The sequence below is a fragment of the Schistocerca americana genome, chromosome 7 (genome assembly GCF_021461395.2).
Source record: "Schistocerca americana isolate TAMUIC-IGC-003095 chromosome 7, iqSchAmer2.1, whole genome shotgun sequence".
Taxonomy (NCBI): Eukaryota; Metazoa; Arthropoda; class Insecta; order Orthoptera; family Acrididae; genus Schistocerca; species Schistocerca americana.
Window position 1 is genome coordinate 491,347,283 of NC_060125.1, and position 20,891 is coordinate 491,368,173.

The 20,891-nt window shown below is 42.5% G+C and overlaps 1 protein-coding gene across 1 annotated transcript in view; it reads right to left on the bottom strand.

Annotated features, from left to right (window-relative positions):
* Positions 1-19,899, bottom strand: part of LOC124622289 (epoxide hydrolase 4-like) — a 59,400-nt gene extending 39,501 nt beyond the window's left edge. The window contains exon 1 of the mRNA XM_047147959.1: positions 19,647-19,899. Within this exon, the coding sequence (XP_047003915.1) occupies positions 19,647-19,844 (198 nt within the window). The 5' untranslated portion in view covers positions 19,845-19,899. The remainder of the gene's footprint in view (positions 1-19,646) is intronic.
* Between the last annotated feature and the right edge of the window lie 992 nt (positions 19,900-20,891).

Consider the following 20,891-nt stretch of genomic DNA (forward strand, 5'->3'; position numbering starts at 1 on the left):
AAACTCCATACACCCCAACATCAAATTCACTATGGAGACTGAAACGGAGGGTAAATTACCTTTCCTCGACGTCTTGGTCAAGAGAAGGGCTGACGGCACCCTAGGTCATGGGGTGTATCGGAAAACTACGCACACTGATCTGTATTTGCACGCAGACAGCTGCCACCACCCTTCACAGAGGAATGGGGTACTTAAAACTCTAGTACATAGGGCGCGCACTATCTCTGACGCAGAGAGTCTACCCCAGGAATTGGAACATCTGAGAACTGTATTTCGGAAAAATGGGTACTCAGAGTGGCAGATTCAACGTGCTCTCCGCCCAACCACTGCGGCACAACCTCTTGAGATGGATGAAGTCACGAGGGAGGAGGTAGGCACTGCATTTATTCCATACACAGGCGCACTCTCGGGGAAAATCGCTCGCATTCTGAAGAAACACCGGGTCGGAACTGTGTTTTGTCCTCCAAATAAAACTCGTGCACTGGTGGGGAGCGCCAAAGATGACCTCGGTTTGAGGAAGGCCGGCGTGTACCAGATTCCGTGTCAATGTGGCAAGTCGTATATTGGTCAGACGATGCGTACCGTCGAGGATCGATGCCGTGAACACCAGAGGCACACTCGCCTGATGTATCCGAGCAAGTCGGCGGTCGCTGAACATTGTTTGTCGGAAAATCACGCCATGGAATATGACCGCACGAGGATTCTGGTACAGACGTCGATATACTGGGACAGCGTTGTTAGAGAGGCCATCGAAATTCGCACCAATGACGACCTCATAAACCGTGACTGTGGCTATAATCTTAGCAAGGCTTGGGAACCAGCGATCGGGTTAATCAAGAGTAAATCGAGCAAACGTATAGTTGTGACGACCACGGCGGACAGAGCCATCACTCCGACGTCATCTCAGACGCCGTCGCAATCTGTTCCACCGCGCGACCGTGGCGCGGGGCGCGGACGGCGGAGGGAGCGCGCCGCGGGCGGAGGGTATTTAAATCGGCCGCCGCCGCGACCGAACCCAGTTCCCTCTGAGCAGCCATAGCGTACGGATCTCCGTGCCGGCACGTTCACAGGAGCTCAGTCCGTCAGTTCACCTGATGATGGCGACATGTATGATCGCCGAAATATTGTGCCCGTTGGACACTATAGACCGGCAGCACACCCGTGGATATTTTGACTATCAAATACGCCGGGAGAAACGCAAGAATCACAGTTCTTAAAACAATTGTCACACTCATTCTAGTCACTCTGAGATGCGATGAACCTATCTACGGAAGGGAATATGAATGGATCAGAAAATGGACAACGTGACCTATGAAAGCATACGTCTTGTGCGGTGCTTGTTTGCACTGCTACCAGCTGGTAATTATTCTGACTAGTTGTGTGACAACTGGCAAGTATTGTAACTCGAATATTTGAATGAATATCACAGCGAATTTTTCCATTCCTAATAACAACTGACGTGTAGTGGGCTAGGTTACGAAATAGCATTTCCGATAACACGAATTTCAGTCTCTTAACAGCGGATGGAAACTACAGAGCCTGGGAATGAAATGAGGCAAAATGATGACTACTAGAAAGTTTGCACTATTTATTTTCGGATCACTGTTCTCTGGCATCTAGTAAGACACTTTTCGTAATTTGAAGTGACCAGTGAATGTGCAGTGCAAATTTTAGAATTTATCCTATGCTGAGAGCGAAAAGACCGTCTGTCATCAGGAAATATGAAAGAATACGACAAGCACTGTGAATAACTTTCAACGAATATCACATTCGGGAGCAAGTTTCTTTAACCGTCAAGCAATCGAATGATCAAAAACAGCAATGTATTTGAAATATTTACAATAAAACAGTGCACTTTCTCGATAATACATAACACTTATGGTAAATTTCTTTTCTACAAGTTACAGCACACTTAGGGCGAAAGAAAGAAAAATAGTGATTCTTATAGGTACTTCTCTGGAAAATGGCCACCAAAAGAGGATATTAAAGCAAATTGTTTCAGTAGACTGATACTTAGATTTTGGGTACTGCTCTGTCGGAGTTGTTGCCCAGGCAGAAAGAAGAAAAGCACTGGAAATAAAGTTATTGTGTCTGTGGCTCAAGGCTTCTATCGCCCAATTTCACTTCTGAGAGTTTCTTGCCAATATCGCAGATTATTTATTCAAGCGGCTCCATATCTGACCACGCGGGACTGTGAGTACTCACTTCCAGAAATATCTGAAGGAATCAGCGGCAGCAGAGCCCGAAGCTCTGCACGAGAAGTAAAGGGACGCTGACTGCTATACGAAGTAACTATCGGCTGCTGCTGGAACAGTGTGTGACTTCAGCGTTCTTCAACCTTTATACAAGCGTTGTCAGCAACCGTATCTATTGCGATTATTTTCTGTTTACTTGCGTCCATAGTTGTGCAATATTTTAGAAAAGACAGAATTTACCGCCAGCACCTACATCTGTACTCTTCAAACCGCTGTAAAGTGTTATTACAGTTTCTTCCCCTTCCATTCACGTATGGAGCGCCGGAAGAATGATCCCTTAAATACCTCTGTCCTCACGATCCCTATCTGAGCCATATATCGGGGTTTGTTGGATATTCCTAGAGTCATCAATTATAGGTGGTTCTAGAAACTTTGTAAGTAGGTTTTTTCGGGATAGTTTAGGTCTGAGTCAAGAGTCTGCCTGTTCAGTTCTTTCAGGATATCTGTGACTCTCTCCCACGGGTCAAACACACCTGTGACTGTTCACTGTATACGTTCGCTATCCACTATTAGTCCTATTTGGTACGGGTCGCATACAGTTGAGCAATATTCTAGAATGTATTGCACGAATGATTTGTAGGCAGTCCCTTTCGTAGACAGATTGCATTTCCCCAGTATTCCACCAATAAACGGAAGTATACCATCTGTTTTACCTGCACTGTTATTTCAGCCTATTATGCCATTATCACGTGACAAATTACTATGAAGTGCGTCAATGTCAATGCATATGGTTCCTTTTAAGAGGACGCTTAGCTTGTGTCAGACACACTTATACACTGCATGTTTGTAAAGAAAGGCTTCTTCTTCGTTTATATAACGTAAGTAAAAAGAGATGTGGGGTGAGATATGTACAGAAAGGGATGCTAATGTTAAATTCAGTATAGCCTACAGTAAATTTGTGTCGATATTTGAGATTAGCTTTATAAAATGTTATCCAGAACGTCGATTAAAATAGGCAAGCAATGGATAACGAAAACAATTGAAATTCCATGTAAGAGGGAGAGGGAAATTTAAATAAAGGCCAGAATAAGCCAAGGTCCAACGTTACTGGCTTTCTGCAAAAAAATAATGTAATGTTTTAAGGAAATTGATTCAAATGTCCAAAATACGCACGTCCTGACGAAAAATGAATAACTGCTTCATGTGTGGATCCACAGTCCGACGCAGTTTGTAAATGATGAATTCATTAAAAAAAAACAGTAGGCTGTCAAATTCTGTTATGCAAGATGATCTATTTTGCACCGTTTATATATTATAGGACATTGCTGGACGGTTTCCGCCTGTGGCCGTTTTCAAATATATTTGTGTGGGAGCGTCAGCGATGTTTGCGTCATATTTAAAACCTGTCTAGTGCTACATGCGAACAAACACTTGTTCCCTTCCCCGCACATACGTGGAAACTCTATATATATATATGGCCTTGCTCGTCGACTGCTTATAAGCACTCACTTTATAACCCACAAATAAACAAAATACTCTTAAGAAAAATGGTTCAAATGGCTCTGAGCACTATGGGACTCAACTTCTGAGGTCATTAGTCCCCAAGAACTTAGAACTAGTTAAACCTAACTAACCTAAGGACATCACAAGCATCCATGCCCGAGGCAGGATTTGAACCTGCGACCGTAGCAGTCTTGCGGTTCCAGACTGCAGCGCCTTTAACCGCACGGCCACTTCGGCCGGCATACTCTTAAGAAGCGACTGCCAAGTTGTTGTCAAATGCATATGTTGTGTATCACAGTGTGGTTTACCGTTGAAATTCAGAGAGCGTACGTGTCTGGAAGGGTCAGTTAATCTTCTCTACACATATCTCGCCAAAAGATCTTGAAATTAAAATTTGAGCGACTCAGTTTCTCTCGGTGGCTTACTGACACTCGTTCTTCGCATGCAGCATTCGGGACTGGGACAGATAATGGTGGAAGTGACAGTGGTATGCAAAGTACCCTCCGCCATACATCATAAGGTGGCTTGCAGAGGATAAACGTAGATGGTAGAGACGTCCGAACAACGAGCATTGGTTCCCTTAGAGGAGACATCCACACGACATTGTCTTTTACCAAACCCTATCGATTCCTTCAGGGAACATGCAGTATTCGTTCTGAGTATGCTGGACAAGGAAGGCGTGGTGGGAGAACATCAGGTTTTGGGGATGCTGTGATAGAGTGATGCGCCTTCAACCAGTGTGTGTTGTGCGGTATGAGCTAAGGGCACACGCAGCATATCCGTTTGTTAGATATTTCAGCAATAAATTCTATACGTGTACCACTTTAGGTCTGAGCACTAGGACAACCCAATTTTGCGTCAAGCATGGAGTCAATGTCGCGACTTCTGGAGTGAAATTCTGCCAATGGCGTCTTTTAGGTAAGTGTGTTATTCATAGACGATGGTTATTTTAACAGAACTCAGTCACCTGGCAGGGCTGAGAGGACTCACTGAGATTGCTGTTAGATCTCTTCAGTAATGATTTTCGATGAACATTTGGGTGGGAAAAGTTGGTATTCATTTTACAGGACATGTACTTTTGACAGCACGGTTAAATTAAGTGATCATCAGTTTCCAAATGGGGCACTTATGAAGCTTCCAGGTCCCACTAGGGGAACCACGGATATCATCGGACGCCTAAGCTTTTTAGAATTTATTATATTTTTTTGAAAACTATATTGTAAAATTCTTTAAAATAAACAATACTATGAAAAAGTTGCGCAATAAACTTACAAAACTCAAGGTCATATGCATATACATTCATTAATTTTGTATATTTTTCTAATCTTTGCATTCTGGTCGTTTAAATTTGTGGAGTGTTATATCGAACACGAAACTGCAATGTATAAAAGGTTTTCGTTTCAAACTGTTTTAATTGGGTCGCAAATGGTTGTGTAGTTGAACTTGTCCGTCAGCTCACCTAGTTTGTCAAAGAAGCTGTCAACTTGTTCCTTGCTGAAACTTGCTCCTCACAGCAGACTTTTGGGTTCGGCTGTCTCCAGCCTGAAGTCTTCATATTTTTTCATAAAGTCATAATAAGTCTTTTACCTACTTTCATTTTTGTTTTATTGAACCAATGTTTTATTTCCAGTTGCTCAGTAAATTAGGTTTCAGAACTCGTAAGTTACTCAAAGGTACATACTGGCTGTCTAATTTTTAACGTGGTCATATGCTTGTTCATCACTGAATCTGCTCGGAAAAAACTTATTTCCTAAAACAGATTTGATGACAATTTCTTTATTTTCCAGTAAATCTTTAAAGTCTATTACAGCTGTTGCTTCGATATGAATATTTCTCACTCGCTTCCTTGATTCTCATTTCAAAAAGTCTGACTTTTTTTTTAGGGATTCCTTCATATTTATTTCATTCCATTTATGCCCTGTCTTTTCCAACTTCACCTTCTAAAGAAAAAAAAGTAAAAAAGGTGCTATCTTTTTTTTTTCGGTACAACCCAAAATTGCTTTGTTCGATATAATTCGAACGAACTCCTGTACTAGTGTAACATACTCTTTGTTATCAGTTCGGTTAGACGTTGTCACAGCCTACTGTATGGAGAATAATATCAGTTAATCGAAATTTATTTATTTACCCGTGTCAGTAGCTTCAACACCATAATAACAACAAAGGATGGATAAAATTTACAAATGGTAACATCTTGAAACTACAAACTATTTATGAATAAACATGTAGTATGTAATATTATAGACTTAACACTTTAGACCAAAAGGTGACAATGTGCAGCGCATTTAGGGTTGCCTTCATTAGCTCCTCAACAATGCAGGTGTTTGGGTATAGTTCGCATTTCATAAAGAGGGTCGTAGTCTGTTCTCATACAGCACCGTTTGGTCTTATAAACCGCATATATTCGTGTTGCTTCTGGCTCTTTCAACTCCGGAACATACTCTGGTCAAGGTCTCCATATGTTCCACTCCTCTGTGTGTCCTAGGGGAAGTTCTTCCCTTCTAGTCTCGGAGATGGGTTTTTTCTTGCCTCCTTTCTACTCTTGTTTGTTGCGATGATTAGTGAGATTTTCTTTTGTATGTGGGAAACTCCACATCGTTTTAAATTTGCGGCGGGCTGGTTGGCATCCAGAAAGGTGGTGTGCGATGTGCGTTCCATTTCGCTTCATATGTAAAGGGGAGCCATACAGCATGGGTAGTGTAGCTTATCAGTTAGTGTTGATCTCAAACAGCCTGTCGTGATACGGCATGTTTCATCGAGTGGTATGTCCACTTGTTTGGCATGGCTAAAGTTACACCACTCAGGACATGCATACTCCGCAGCCGAGTAGCACAAAACTTGGAGTTCTTACTGTCTTGGGTTGCGCTTGCTAGTTTGTACACATTGTTGCCTTTATAGATGCTAATGTGACACCGAAGTATTTTGGGGTTGCTGTATCGCTACGTGTAGTGTCTTTGACACCTGGTTGTTCTTCAGGTAAAAAGCACAGGTGTGAGTATTCGAGGCATTATGTTTGTGTTGGTTTTCCTTGTAGTAGACAACCAGCTGGTTCATGAGCTTCTGATTTTCGATGATATCAGAGTTAAGTGCTTGAGCTGTGAATTAAAGTCTTCTGCGTATATAAAACTTAAAATGCCTTGTGAGAGTGGCTGGTCATGGATGTAGATACTGAAAAAGAACGGAGACAGCACGCTACCCTGCGAGAGGCGCCTCTTTTGTGTTCTCCACCGACTTCATTGCCCTTGAAAATTGACAAAGAATCTTCTGTTTTAGAGGAGATCTCCAATCATTTGAGCCATGCAATAATCTTAGTGTGTACGCTTTTAAGAATAGCAGTCCTACGTTGACTGTGTCGTAAGAATTTAATAAGTCTGTAAAAACAGTCCCGGTGACATCTCTTTCCTCGATGTGTTGCGTTAATTGCAGTACATGCAATGAGCAACATATGGCTGTTCTGAAACCAGCTTGTTGTGGGATCAAATGAGACTGCCTACTTCTGACTGAGTACCAGTCTTTCGAAAATTTTATAAATATGGCTTAGTAATGAAATGTTAATTACATGTGAACAAAATAAAACACTCGAAAGTTAACTTTGTGCACGGTAAAACTCACAAGGAACTGATACATTGTTGTCTCTTCGAAGCAAAACGGTGTGCGTGGTCCTCTTCCTCCGTAGTTCACAGTACAGTGGTGTTACAGGTGCTGTCACTAGTGGTAGATTTTTGATACACTTCTTACCCGAAACCATCCGCTGTTCAGTACTACCTGACTTTTCCCTAACACTTGCTGTGTGAAAGAAGAACATGACATTTTAGTGCTGATGCAGCACAACTTTGAGGAACACTGGATAGGTGTGGCAGTGTCTGCTGCATGACCATCGCGGTCGCCTGTTTTTGTTTCTTTGATGATTGCTTTGGGAGCATTTCGAGAGTGTAGCGTGCATTTCTCCAATTCTCACTAGAGCTGTGTTGATTGTCCCAATCAGTGGTGCGTTTCGTGACGTCAAACAGGATCCTTGCGTGCTCGACACAGTTTGACACTCGTTGTTTTCGAAAGTATCCAGTATGTCTTATTTATGCACTATTCAGTCACTTCTTGGTAGAACAATTCCATATTTAAGGCTGGATAACAAGCAAACTGGTTTTGTTCCACTGATTTTTGTTTATTTCTAACTAGTTTTCAGACGCAAAGATACAATTCGCTTTCACAGAATGATGTGCACTGAATTTGTTTTTTAACTCTGTAAATTACACTTTACACGCAACGGTCAACATTAAGCACAGTGCATCGTGTATTTTAATCGTGTACTGTGTCCGCCCCGATAGCTGCGTGGTCAGCGTAACGGATTGCCGTCCTACGGGACCAGGTTCGAGTTCCGGCTGGATCAGGGATTTTCTCCTCTCAGGGACTGGGTGTTGTGCTGTCTACATCATTTCATCCCCATACGGTGCGCAGGTCGCCCAATGTGGCGTACAATGTAATAAGACCTGCACCAAGGGAGGGCCGGACCTGCCCCGCAAGGGGCCTCCCGACCAATGGAGCCAAACGCTCATTTCATTTCATCGTATACTGTGGTTAATATTGTCCTTTGCGTAAGCTGTAATTGACAATGTAAAACAAGTTTGCTGCACAACTTAAATGACTGGTGCCCAATTGGACAGTTCTCAACCAATGTCACGATCTCACAAACTATAACACATCGCCAAATAACCTGTAATATTGTGTAGTTTTTTATCTATTGCGTTTAATATTGTTATTGCGCAAAGTGCAATTTACAACGTTAAAAAACAAGTTTGGTGTACATCATTCTGTAGAAGTGGATTGTATTTTTGCTTATAATGTTTGGTTATGGGTACCTAAGACCTAGAGCCCTTTGCGGAGGATAGTCAGATGTTTCCTGAGGATGGTCCAGAAAACCGAAAACCAGTTAGAAATAAACAAAAATTAGTAAACGAAAAATAGTTCACTTGTTATTCAACCTTAAGCATCCAATATGTAACAAGACTTAGAACAGACATTTTAACACCTATTGTAAATTTTTTGGAGCATCGCTTTAAAATGTAGTTTTCTATATAAGTGTTGCTACCCAGTCTAAGGGTTGTCTCATATACGCAATGCATAAAGGACGAAAAGAGGATGTAGTCACTGAAAAAAGAAAAACTGATTCTCTGCGCTTGACCTGCAGTCCCAAAAGCCTGAGATGCTCAATTATTAAATTGTATTGATTGGCGACTCCATGGCGTGTTGTGTGCACCACGACAAAATAGTGGATAGAAATGGAAGGAAAAGCAGTATTGGCCGCATTTTGTTGTTTTATTGTCAGCAACATCGATTTTCGGTCACTTAGTGACCATCCTCAGTGCTGTAATATACAGTTAAAATTGGTAGGCACTGGTATCAAGCTATAACCACAAGCATAAAGCGATCACAAAACACAAGTCATCGCACATAAACATAAGTTTATGTGATCGCTCTAAGCTTGTGGTTATAGCTTGATACCAGTACCTACCAATTTTAATTGTATATTACAGCACTGAAGATGGTCACTAAGCAACCGACAATCGATTTTGCTGACAATAAAACAACAAAATACGACCAATGCTGACTTTCCTTCCAATTCTATGAATTATCAAATATTCCAGATTCGTAAATGGATTACTCTTGACATTAGCCAATAATTTTAAAAAGGTGGAAATAATAAACATGATTATTTACGCCCTCAGACTAACGAAAATTCTGTTTAAACTCGGGAGAAGTATTGCACAACATTCATGTACATGTATAACAGTCTAATCTGAAGAGCAGATTTTAAAAGACAGTGAGGGTAGGAAAATAAAGTACAGGGTTTTTAAAAATAGGTGTCACATATTCCTACAAGAGGTAATCAAAACTAGAAGTAAAGTTCCTATAATGATAATCCGAAAATCAGTAAGTAAACTGTTGAGATATGAGCCAATCTGTCCTCTCATTGCCATCTGTCTGCTACGTAGACGTATACAACATGTTACGAATTATTACATATGCGTTCCTCGAATCCTGACGAATTCTTCAGAATTTCTTCGCAGTGTATCACACACTTTTTCAAATTCACCTGGCTCAAAGTCGGATTGCGCTACATATGTTGGTCACACGCTACTGTAACGTTTCATATTGTCGGTGGGTTGGGCGTACGCCAATGTCTTTAAATGCTCCCATAGCGAGAAATCAACGGATTCGTGTCCTGTGAACGGCGAGGCCATTCTACCGGGCCTCCTCGATCAATCTGTTGCACAGGAAACGTTGCGGTGAGGTAGTGTCGCAAGATCCGTAGAAAAAAAGAGTGGTATCCTGTGGTGCATAAGCCACAGTCCTTGTCTTCCTGCAAGAGGAACGTTCTCCAGAAGCGCTGGCAATTCATCGCACAGTAACCGGCGATACACAGCACCCCTTAATCTTTTTGCTAAAGTACATGGCCCTGTGAGTCTATCGCCGGTAATTCCTGTCCATGCATTGATACTGAAGTGATCGTTATGACTCACCTACACGACTGCTCCAAGATTTGCACCTGCCCGTATTGTGGTAACTGACTATGCCATCTATTATGACGGCTTACACTACCGAATACTACACATTACTCGTCATATGTAAAACAGTCCACATCTCAACAGGTACAATTTTAGGAACTTTTCGAGCGGTCAAAGGCGCTGCAGTCATGGACTGTGCGGCTGGTCCCGGCGGAGGTTCGAGTCCTCCCTCGGGCATGGTTGTGTGTGTTTGTCCTTAGGATAATTTAGGCTAAGTAGTGTGTAAGCTTAGTGACTGATGACCCTAGCAGTTAAGTCCCATAAGATTTCACACACATTTCTAAAAAGAAAGAAAGAAAAGAAAAAGAAACTTTTCTCCTAGTTTTGACTAAATATTACCTCCTCTAGGAATATGTGGCACTCCTTTTTAACATGCATGTGTTCCACTGCAGAGCATGGAAGACAGGATGACTTGCCTGTAAGGCTTACGGACATGACTGAAGTTTATGCAGTTTCTGTGGCATCCATTCTGTGCATACCGTGACATATGACAGAAAGCTGCCTTTTAAAGCGTACTTCAACCTCATTTCCTCGAAGGGCCGCTACCGATAACGTAGGAACTGAATCTATTAACAGCGAACTTTGGACTGCTTATCGTTACGGGTAACTCACTGCTCACCAAAGTGCTCTTCAGACCTAGTTCAGAAGCCCAGTTCTGTAAGCTTTTCTTTATGATGACATTTGCTTGAATAACACCTTTGGACTCTGGTTTAGCAGGTACAGCATATCCTGCCAAGACTTATAAAACTTTTTCACTCTGCAGCGGTGTGTGCTCTGATACGAAACTTCCTGGCAGATTGAAACTGTGTGCCGGACCAGGACTCGAAGCCGGGAGCTTTACTTTTCGCTAACAGTTACTCTACCAATATGAAAAAAGAAAGTGGATTTGTCAGACAGTTTACTGTCATGAAAAAGAGACAAAAAAGTTAAATCTATGTAAGTTCTTATAACACTGCTTACCATATGATGCTGTATGTACAAAAGTCAGATGACTTAGAGAGAACGGATGATGAAAAAGATTTTTTCATAGTTTTATAAGTAAAGTAGGCCAACATCCGATGTAAAAGAATATATTAAATAATGAACAAAGAAAAAAAGTAAACGTTAGAAATAAGGAACTTCATTTGTGTTTAATGAATATCACAGGAGTCATGTTTCGGTCCTAAATATTTTTTGTTTCTCTAAAAAAGTTCTACTGCTGCCTTAATAAAATCTATGCGAGAAGCATACACCATCTACGACCGTCATAACTTAGCGAAAGTTCTTTCCGAAAAACCGAGAAAATTGTGGCTATATTTGTTTATTTGCTATTTTCTTTTAGTCTGTTATCTAGATACAAGAACAGACAAAATGTTGCACATGAATTGGCGTGAATATAGCACATAATATTTTAACGTAACTTCAAATGTGTTAGTGTACCTAAGCGTTATGTTATTATGTTTAAGGGAAAAATCTACATAAAATACCTACATAAAAACAGAAAAAAATCCCTAAGCGGGTCTAAGGCTTCCATGCAGTCATTTTCTGACCAGTCTGGTGTTGGAATAGCTAAAGGAAAGCCGAAGTTTTAAATTTCGCGTTTACGAAATCGTTAACGCAAGAGAATCACACAAACACACCGTCGTTTGGCCGTCGCACAGACTCCCATGTGGAGGTTATAGTAAAAAGCATCGCTGGCATAAAGAAACAACTCAAAGAGTTGAAAGCAAATAAGTCGCCTGGTCCTGATGGACTCCCAATTCGGTTTTGCAAAGAATGCAGTACGGTACTATCACCCTACTTGGCTTTCATTTATCGCGAATCTCTCGCCAATCGCGAAGTCCAGAGTTCTGGAAAAAGTGCAGGTGACTCCTGTACGAAAGAAAGGTAAAAGAACGTAGCAGCAAAATTACAGACAAATATCCTTAACATCGATTTGCTACACAATTCTTGAATATAGTTTCAGTTGGAATGTAATAAATTTCCTTGAGGCGAAAAGTTTCTGGCTGCGAGTCAGCGCGTTTTAGAAAGCATCACTCGTGCGAAACTCAACGTGCCCTTTTCTCACATGATGTCCTGCGAGCCATGGATGAAGGGCAGCAGGCAAATTCCATATTCTTAGACTTCCGAAAAGCACTTGACACTGTTCCCCACATGCCTGCAGCTCGTGGTCGTGCGGTAGCGTTCTCGCTTCCCACGCCCGGGTTCCCGGGTTCGATTCCCGGCGGGGTCAGGGATTTTCTCTGCCTCGTGATGGCTGGGTGTTGTGTGATGTCCTTAGGTTAGTTAGGTTTAAGTAGTTCTAAGTTCTAGGGGACTGATGACCATAGATGTTAAGTCTCATAGTGCTCAGAACCATTTGAACCACTGTTCCCCACTGCATACTGCTAACGAAGGTACGGGCAAAAGGAATAGGTTGCCAGATATGTGCGTGGCTCGAAGACTTCTTAAGTAACTGAACCCAGTACGTTGTCTTCGATTGCGAGTGTTCATCAGAGGCAAGGGTAACGTCAGGAGTGCTGCAGGGAAGTCTGATAGGACCGGTGTTACATTCTACAAACATAAATGATCTGGCGGATGATGATGATGCTGTGGTGTACGGGTAGGTGTCGAAGTTAACTGGCTGTAGGAAGATACAAGATGACTCAGCAAAATTTCTAGTTGGCGTGATGAATGGCAGTGTGGATGTGTTGTGTTGTAGTGCAAAGTGACTTAGCGAAAGATGGCACGTAATTTGTCTCTGTCGGATCCATGATGGGAGCGAAAGTGTCTTCATATGATATACTGCTTCACACCCTAACTAGAAATTCTTCTTTCTAATGGAGATATCAAACTGATATAAATAAAAAAAAGTTACGTGTTTTCCTGTGCAGCGCACAGATTTTCATGTTCTGTAATAATTTACGTAGGTATTGGGTGTGATGAAAAAGCACAAGTGGTGCAGTGCTTTATTACTTAAATCATTATCGATACGTTTTCTTGCTTTCAAAAACATCATGTCTGATGGATGAAATTAAGACAGCAAACTGTTTGAGACAGTTAAACAGTTTTGCTGAACCTAGCGTTAATTTGGTTCTACATATATTGAAGAAGAGGTAAATCTCCATTTAAAGCATTAAATTTTGTAGATCCACGGAAAGATTTTGACGGTAGGAGGAATAAAAGGAGTGGAAGGTTATATGAAACCTGAACGCTTACAGCAGCAATAGGAGTCGAAGTACATGAAAGCGAAGCAGTAGATGAAAGAGGATGGAGGCAGGTTTGGTATCCTCAGTGTTATTCAGGCTGTGCATTAATCAAGCAGAAAAACAAACCAAGGAGAAATGTAAAAAGGGAGTTAAATGTAGCGGAGAATACATTAAAAGTTTGGGGTTTGCCAATGACAATGTAATTTTGTCAGAGACGGCAAAGGACTTGCAAGGACAGTTGAACGGAATGGATGATAACCAGGGAAGAGATGATATGATAAACTTTAACAAAAGTAAAATAAGAATGATGGATGTAGTCGAATTAAATCAGGCGATGCTGAAGGAATTAGATTAGGAAATATGACACTAAAAGTAGTAGATGAGTTTTGCTATTTGAGCAGCAAGATAACTGATGATGCTAGAAGTAGAGGGGGTATAAAGTGCAGACCGGCAGTAACAAGAAAGGCATTTTTGAAAAGAAAAAGGTAAATTTATTAATATCGAAGATAAATGTAAGTGTAAGGAAATATTTTCTCTAGCTACTAATCTGGAACGTACGGAAGTGAAACGTGGACAATAAACACTACAGACACGAAGAGAACAGAAGCTTTTGAAAAGTAGTGATACACAAGAATGTTGCTGATTGGATGAGTGATGAAATAACTTATGAGAGGGTACTGAATGGCATGGGAGAAAGAAAGAAAAAATTATGGCAGAACTTGGATAAAAGAAAGGATCAGTTGATAGGACACGTCCTGAAGCATCAAGGACTGTCGGTTTCGTAATAGAGGGTGTAAGGTGCCAGGACATGGGCACTTACACGTTAGCTTACCAATATTAGTATTAATAATAAAGGGACTGGTAAGGGCATCAGATCATGACTCTATTGAATTATGATAAATATGTGGCACTCTCGAGCAGTACTTCCTGCATGTCTGCAGGATTGAGCCACTAACTTAAAGCGTTGGTGAAAAGTGTCGGAAGTTGAGAACTGTGGAATGTAAAGTCTGCAGATGGCCGTAGCTCGCCGGGCCGCCGTGGGCGGCAGGTAGCGTTCACCGGAAACGTGGGACAATACGGCGCTTTTGGGAGTAGCCCGGCATCCGGAGCCACCTGTGCTGGGCAACACGTGGCGAAGACGGGAATTTCGTTTGCCTAGAGCGTTATGACCTACTCGATCGTTGGGTAGGTCTCAGTGGAGAGATTTCGGCGATGATAGAGCGTTCGACATTGGCCGAAACTGAGTATCTTCCGCCGGCCGCGGTGGCCGTGCGGTTCTGGCGCTGCAGTCCGGAACCGCGGGACTGCTACGGTCGCAGGTTCGAATCCTGCCTCGTACATGGGTGTGTGTGATGTCCTTAGGTTAGTTAGGTTTAAGTAGTTCTAAGTTCTAGGGGACTTACGACCTAAGATGTTGAGTCCCATAGTGCTCAGAGCCATTTGAACCATTTTTGAGTATCTTCCGCCGCGTTTTCGTACGCGTGGGAGGCGAGAGAATTGTGGAAGGACTTCGCCTTCAGCCATCGAGCAGTACGGACTTGGAGATGGCGTCTTGGCCATCGTCTTCGAAGGGAGATATACGGTCTGTATCGCAGCATTGCACCAACGCGTGTTCCGTGCAGAGTTCTGCGGTTAGAACTCTTTGTATGCTCAGAAGCGAGATTTTCACCAACGCCTAACCACTTCCAACAACTTGCCCAATGTTCTCGATCTAGAAGTTATCCTTGCTAGGTGCCGAGTATTTATCAACGCAGCTTCCGGTAATAGGGGCGCGTAATTGCAAATTGTTAATATACAATTCTCAGGAGTGTGTGGGTGGGCAAAGAGATTCACACTTTTTTTTGTAAATTTTGTCAGTTGTGGGGAATATCAAATTAAAATGCCAATATTACGATCGAATTATCGACTTCATTGTAGCTAGTATTTACCCTGTCCCAGTAAGCTTTAAATGTACTCTAGTCACTGCGCAGCTTACCTGGACGCGAAGGAAAGAAGGTTTGCAGTCTTCTACGTCAGCGACGGACAGATAAGCTTACAAGGGAAGCATATGGGCGGACGGGGGCGGGGGGAGGGGAGGGGGGAGCTGAAGTTGTAGAGGGAGACAAAGGCTTGAATACAGCAAGCAGGTTCAAATGAGTGTAGGTTGTAGCAGTTATGGAGAGATGAAGAAGGAAGGGAGATTGCGATTTAGTCCCGTCGAAAACAAGGTTATTAGAGACGAGGCACAAGCTTGGATTGTTTTGTTAGAGAGCAGGAAATTAGCTGTGTGCTTTCAAAGGCATACCAGCTTTTCCCTGAAAGTGATTTGGGGAATTCACGGAAATCCTAAATCTGGACTACCAGATGTGGATTTGAACCGTCGTCCTCCCGAACGTCGTGGTGAATAGGCTTACACAGGGTACATTAGAGTGGAGAGCTGCATCAAACCAGTCTTCGGACGGAAGACAACGTTCCACAGATGGTGCATGAATTAAATCACAGCCAGTGTGTTTAGTTTTACGCTACAGTCTTATGCAATGCTTATGCAACAGTGATTATGTTCTCTGGAATTTCTTACTACTATGATTACAAATAGTCTCCCGTGATAAAGTTTTGAGAAACCTTGCGACGGTCTTGTAATGCACGGCTCTTAATTGAATTGACTCTCTTCAGATTAGACTTAGATCTACACTCAACACTTCATTGACGAAAAGAATTATAAGCAACGCATTGTATGCACTTGTTGCAATCTCTCTATGAGGATTTGAACCCTGTAAGTTTTCTCCGTTTCAAAATATATTCGTTACCGGATGAGCTACTAGCATACCTACAGGTTGGTCAGAAACAGACTGAAAAGATTATAAGGGTGCTACAGGGTAGATAGTGCTGAGAAATCATTGTTAAGAAAACTATTCGATACGTTGCGCCGCTTCCGAGTTAATTAGCCCTGACATTAGTCGATCAGGACGTTACACGCGCAAATTCAAGCAGCTCGCCATTGTCGGTGACGCCAAAGGTGTTGTTCGTTTGGTTTTCTAAAACCGAACAGCAGAGCGATACAAAAATTAGACATAGGACGGTAGTAAGGCTCGAATCGAAGCCAAAGGCTGAGCAGTCTCGTACTATGAGAACAACTGACCCTTGCTACCTGTATCTCCGGCGGTCCGCTTGAATTTGCGAGCGCATCGGCCTGATTGGCTATCTTTACTACTAATTAATTCGGAAACGGTACAATGTATCGAATTTATTTCTTAACAACTGTCTCTCAGCACAACGTACCCTGCAGCAGCCTTACGAGCTTTTCACATTGTTTCTGTTTATACAGTGTGTCCCAGGAGGAACGGTCTGTATTCACGGATATGACAGGAACGATCATTCGAAGCAAAAAATGTTTAGAAAACATTGGCTCTAAAATGCATACCTTAAGAGCTATGAACACTTCTCTATCTTCGCTACTGTGAAACACGTCTCTTATACAGAAAAAGTTCTAGGAGCTCTTAACGTATGCATTTTTGAGACCGTGTTTAGTATACTTTTTTGCTCCGTATGAGCATTCTTGTTATATAGCTGAATATGGACCATTCCTCTTGGGACATACTATGTTTAAGTTACTGCCATCATCATAAGAAATCAGTACTCACAATTAAACATTGTAGTCATTCTTAAATTCCATAGCTATGCGTACCAAGTATAACAGTCTGCAAACTTTTGTGGTGCTTTATTTGCCTTGCCCTCAACTGGCATAAGCAGAATGCTGCGACAGCGACCCTGAACTAGTCTTCTGTCCATGAAAAGCGAAGATGCAATACCTTCTTTCAGTTTTTTTTTTGTAAAAACGGTTTATTATGATGTAGTAGTATATCGTTCCCCTTCGCTCTGTCAAGAAGCATGGGACTTCATTTACAGCAGTATATTCCAAAAGCTTATTTTTTATCAAACATCACAGAACTTGGCTTATATGAAACATTTAATCATCTACTACCATTGCATTTCGTCGTCGCAGCTAACAGCATAATGCTATGGAGGCATAATTTATTTCCTCCACACTGCAGACGTCTACACTACAGAACATCCTTCCTCTACTTCTCATATTCCGTCTAAAGTTGTTCAGAAGAGCCGCCGGCCGCGGTGGCCGAGCGGTTCTAGGCGCTTCAGTCCGGAACCGCGCGACTGCTACGGTCGCAGGTTCGAATCCTTCCTTGGGCATGGATGTGTGTGATGTCCTTAGGTTAGTTAGGTTTAAGATGTTATAGGGGACTGATGACCTCGGATGTTAAGTCCCATAGTGCCCAGAGACATTTGAACCATTTGTTCAGAAGAGCCGAGTATATTTTATCTATTTGTACTGACTCTCCTCTCTTTTCCTTTACAGTTGGTGCTGTTGATTCCTATCTCTGCCATGAGAAGTGATTCGTCAGAGGTATTACACAGTATTGCATAACTTGAAAGTATCAGAAGTTTTCGTTGTGGTAAACAGTGTAAAAAATGGTTCAAATGGCTCTGAGCACTATGGGACTTAACATCTGGGGTCATCAGTCCCCTAAAACTTAGAACTACTTAAACCTAACTAACCTAAGGACATCACACACATCCATGCCCGAGGCAGGATTCGAACCTGCGACCGTAGCAGTCGCGCGGTTCCGGACTGTGCGCCTAGAACCGCTAGACCACCGCGGCCGGCGTAAACAGTGTACGTATCTGTTATTTGGTCAGCAAGGAGGAAGACTGTTTCGATGCACCGATTTAAATCTGGAATCTCTCTGCACTTCCTCTTAGAATGAATGGGTGTGGCATTGGCAAAGATGATCAGCCCATCTGTGTGAAAACATCAAATTTGTCAGTCCTCTTGTTGCTTTCTGAAAGGAAAGGAACATGTGCTGGCATCAGGCTCCGTTCTCTCTATTTCTTTCACTCCACAAAATTCCAAATCAACACGAGGACAGCGCCACATTAGATAATGTCTTTTCGTGGCCATATGATAGGAATCGGCACTTATCGCTTCATAACATTTCGTCGAGATAACAGCATATCACATGTATATCTTGTCCATGACAGCAATGTGGAATTCCTATATCGTCTCCAATGATCATAACTGACAGAGACAGTGCATTAATTAAGAAACTGGACTTTTATTCACAGTAGTAACAGAAGTAAATGTATATTTGGTTATCCATAGTTTCGTGAGAAGATTTCAAGCTAATGTTGTGATAGTTCATAAAGAAAAGCTGCAGCCAGTTTTTTCATTCATCCTGGTCGAACTGAGTTTGTGCTTCGTATATAGTGACTTCGCTGTCTAGCGACTGCCAAACCCTAACCCGAAGGCATATCATGCTTCCATGAGGCGTATAAGTTGATTTTACTTCGTGTAGCGCTAGAACAATTTACAGTGGCGCCGATTTTTGGAGAATACGGAGGATATCCTTAACATGCCATCATCATTTAGGTATTCTGTGCATTGTCAATGACACTGAACTCGCTAGCTCAGATGATTTCTTCAGTAAGCAGCAAACTCAATCGAGACGAGAATGCCTTCATGAGCAGTTGTCTTGGCCGTTGGGGAAAAATCTGAGCTGTGTGGTCATGATCCATGAAAGTCTTTTGTTCGTGATGTTTTCATCCAGATCTGCGTTGGGCATCATCGTAGGTGCTCCTTATTTGGATGAGTGTGGTCAGTTTGCAAAACGGCAGAAACATGAGTACCTCTGAAGATGTCCAACACAGCTCTGAACAAGACGTCAGGAGCAAAAAAGTTTCATAGACCACGACCATACTGTCCAGAAGTTCCATTAGCAGTAGTGGTCAACCGCTGGTCTCTTAATTAGGAGTGTTGCGGTTACGCTTTCTATCATTGCTTGGTTCACTTTGTCCATTTATGCTTGTTTGTCTTTTTTGACATCATCAGCAAAATGCTGTTGTGTAGCCTTTCTCCTTTTCTCTTTTCCTATATTTGGAGCTAGTGTCAAATGTTCAGCAGCCACTAGATTGACTGGATGTTAAATTATAACTCTCGTCCCTCCTCCTTTGTCTGACCATTGCACTCCATTTTTCATATTGCACTCCATTTTTCATATTCTGTGTTTTGATTGTCTCCAATTCATGGATGCGACCACATATCTGTCAAGATAATGCTTTGAGCTTCCGCCCATCCGAGTTTATCAAGTGATAATTGATTGGCATGAGAATTTTTATCAAATAGTTCAAATGATTGTAAAGAAGAAGAAAGCTGCAATTTGGCGTACCTTCAGTTGAGCATAGCGATGCTCCCCGAGGGCGGGGTCGCTGAGCACAGCAGGCGGCGTCGGCCGCTTGGCCACCCTCCAGAAGAAGTTGGTGGGGTTCTTCAGCCAGCGCCAGAGGTTGCGCGCCAGGAAGTGCGCGCCGTACACGCAGGCGATGAGCAAGGTGGCTACCCTGGTCAGCAGCGTGACGAAGTCCATCGCGGCGACTGAGGAAGACGGCGCAACGGGCCCTAGTGCCGGCTGTTATTGCCGCTCGGCGCAGTGGCAGCTGACACACGCGGCGCGTCGGGCTGCGCTCGGCCAAGGTCGCGCGCCTCAGCCAATGGCGAGCCGGCGGCCCATGACGTAGCAGCGCGCCGAGGAGCAAAGGTAACAGCGAGCGGACGTGTTCGCCTCTGCCGCACACAGGAGATTAGTGACCGTGCACATTTTGTGGCTGGTTATGCTGACGAAACTTTTATTGTGTGGTGAAATGTCTTTAACGGGAGAAGCGGAATGTCGCAATCTATCCTCTTTCAGACACGCGCTTCCACTCGCAAACTTCGCAAGCCGTCGTGCGTTACATTGCGGAGAGCACAGAGCATCTCGTGGTTTCAGTGCTGGGGAAGGCTACGAATCTGTTATCAGTGTGGTCAACTATCAAGTGCCGCCGAGTTCTACCGACTTCCTAGTCTTCTGTCCACTTACGGCTCAAAACACATGTGTTTGGCAGTCGTATCTTACGTACACGTAACGAAAACCTTCAAAATGCACCTCAGTAAGCTGGAAAGACTAGACCAGTGGTTCGCAACCTGGGGAAATTACCCCTTGAGGGGTAAAATGAAATTTTCTGAGGGGTGAAAGCTAAACTATTCGATTCTGTTTCAATCACGGAACTAAATTATTTTCAAAAAATCATTACTATTATCACAATTTAATACTCTAATACTGTTTATTAATAAGTTATCAATAATTACTTATTCTCAATTAGTAGCATTAATGAGATGGAACTTACAGGTTCCTCTCACAGTCCACTCACTACGCACACGTTTTTTGTCGTACATCACTGGCGATAAAAGTGATACATATACATAAAAAATGCTAAATATCACAAGAAAATGTCTTCTCCAAGTTGTAGACAGTGCCTACAGAAGTCCACAAATTGCTACATTACTCGCTTCGAAACAGATAAATCAATTAATTGACGGCACAACACAGCAGTAACTACACAAGCAGTAACTACATAATTGCTGAACAGAGTATTAG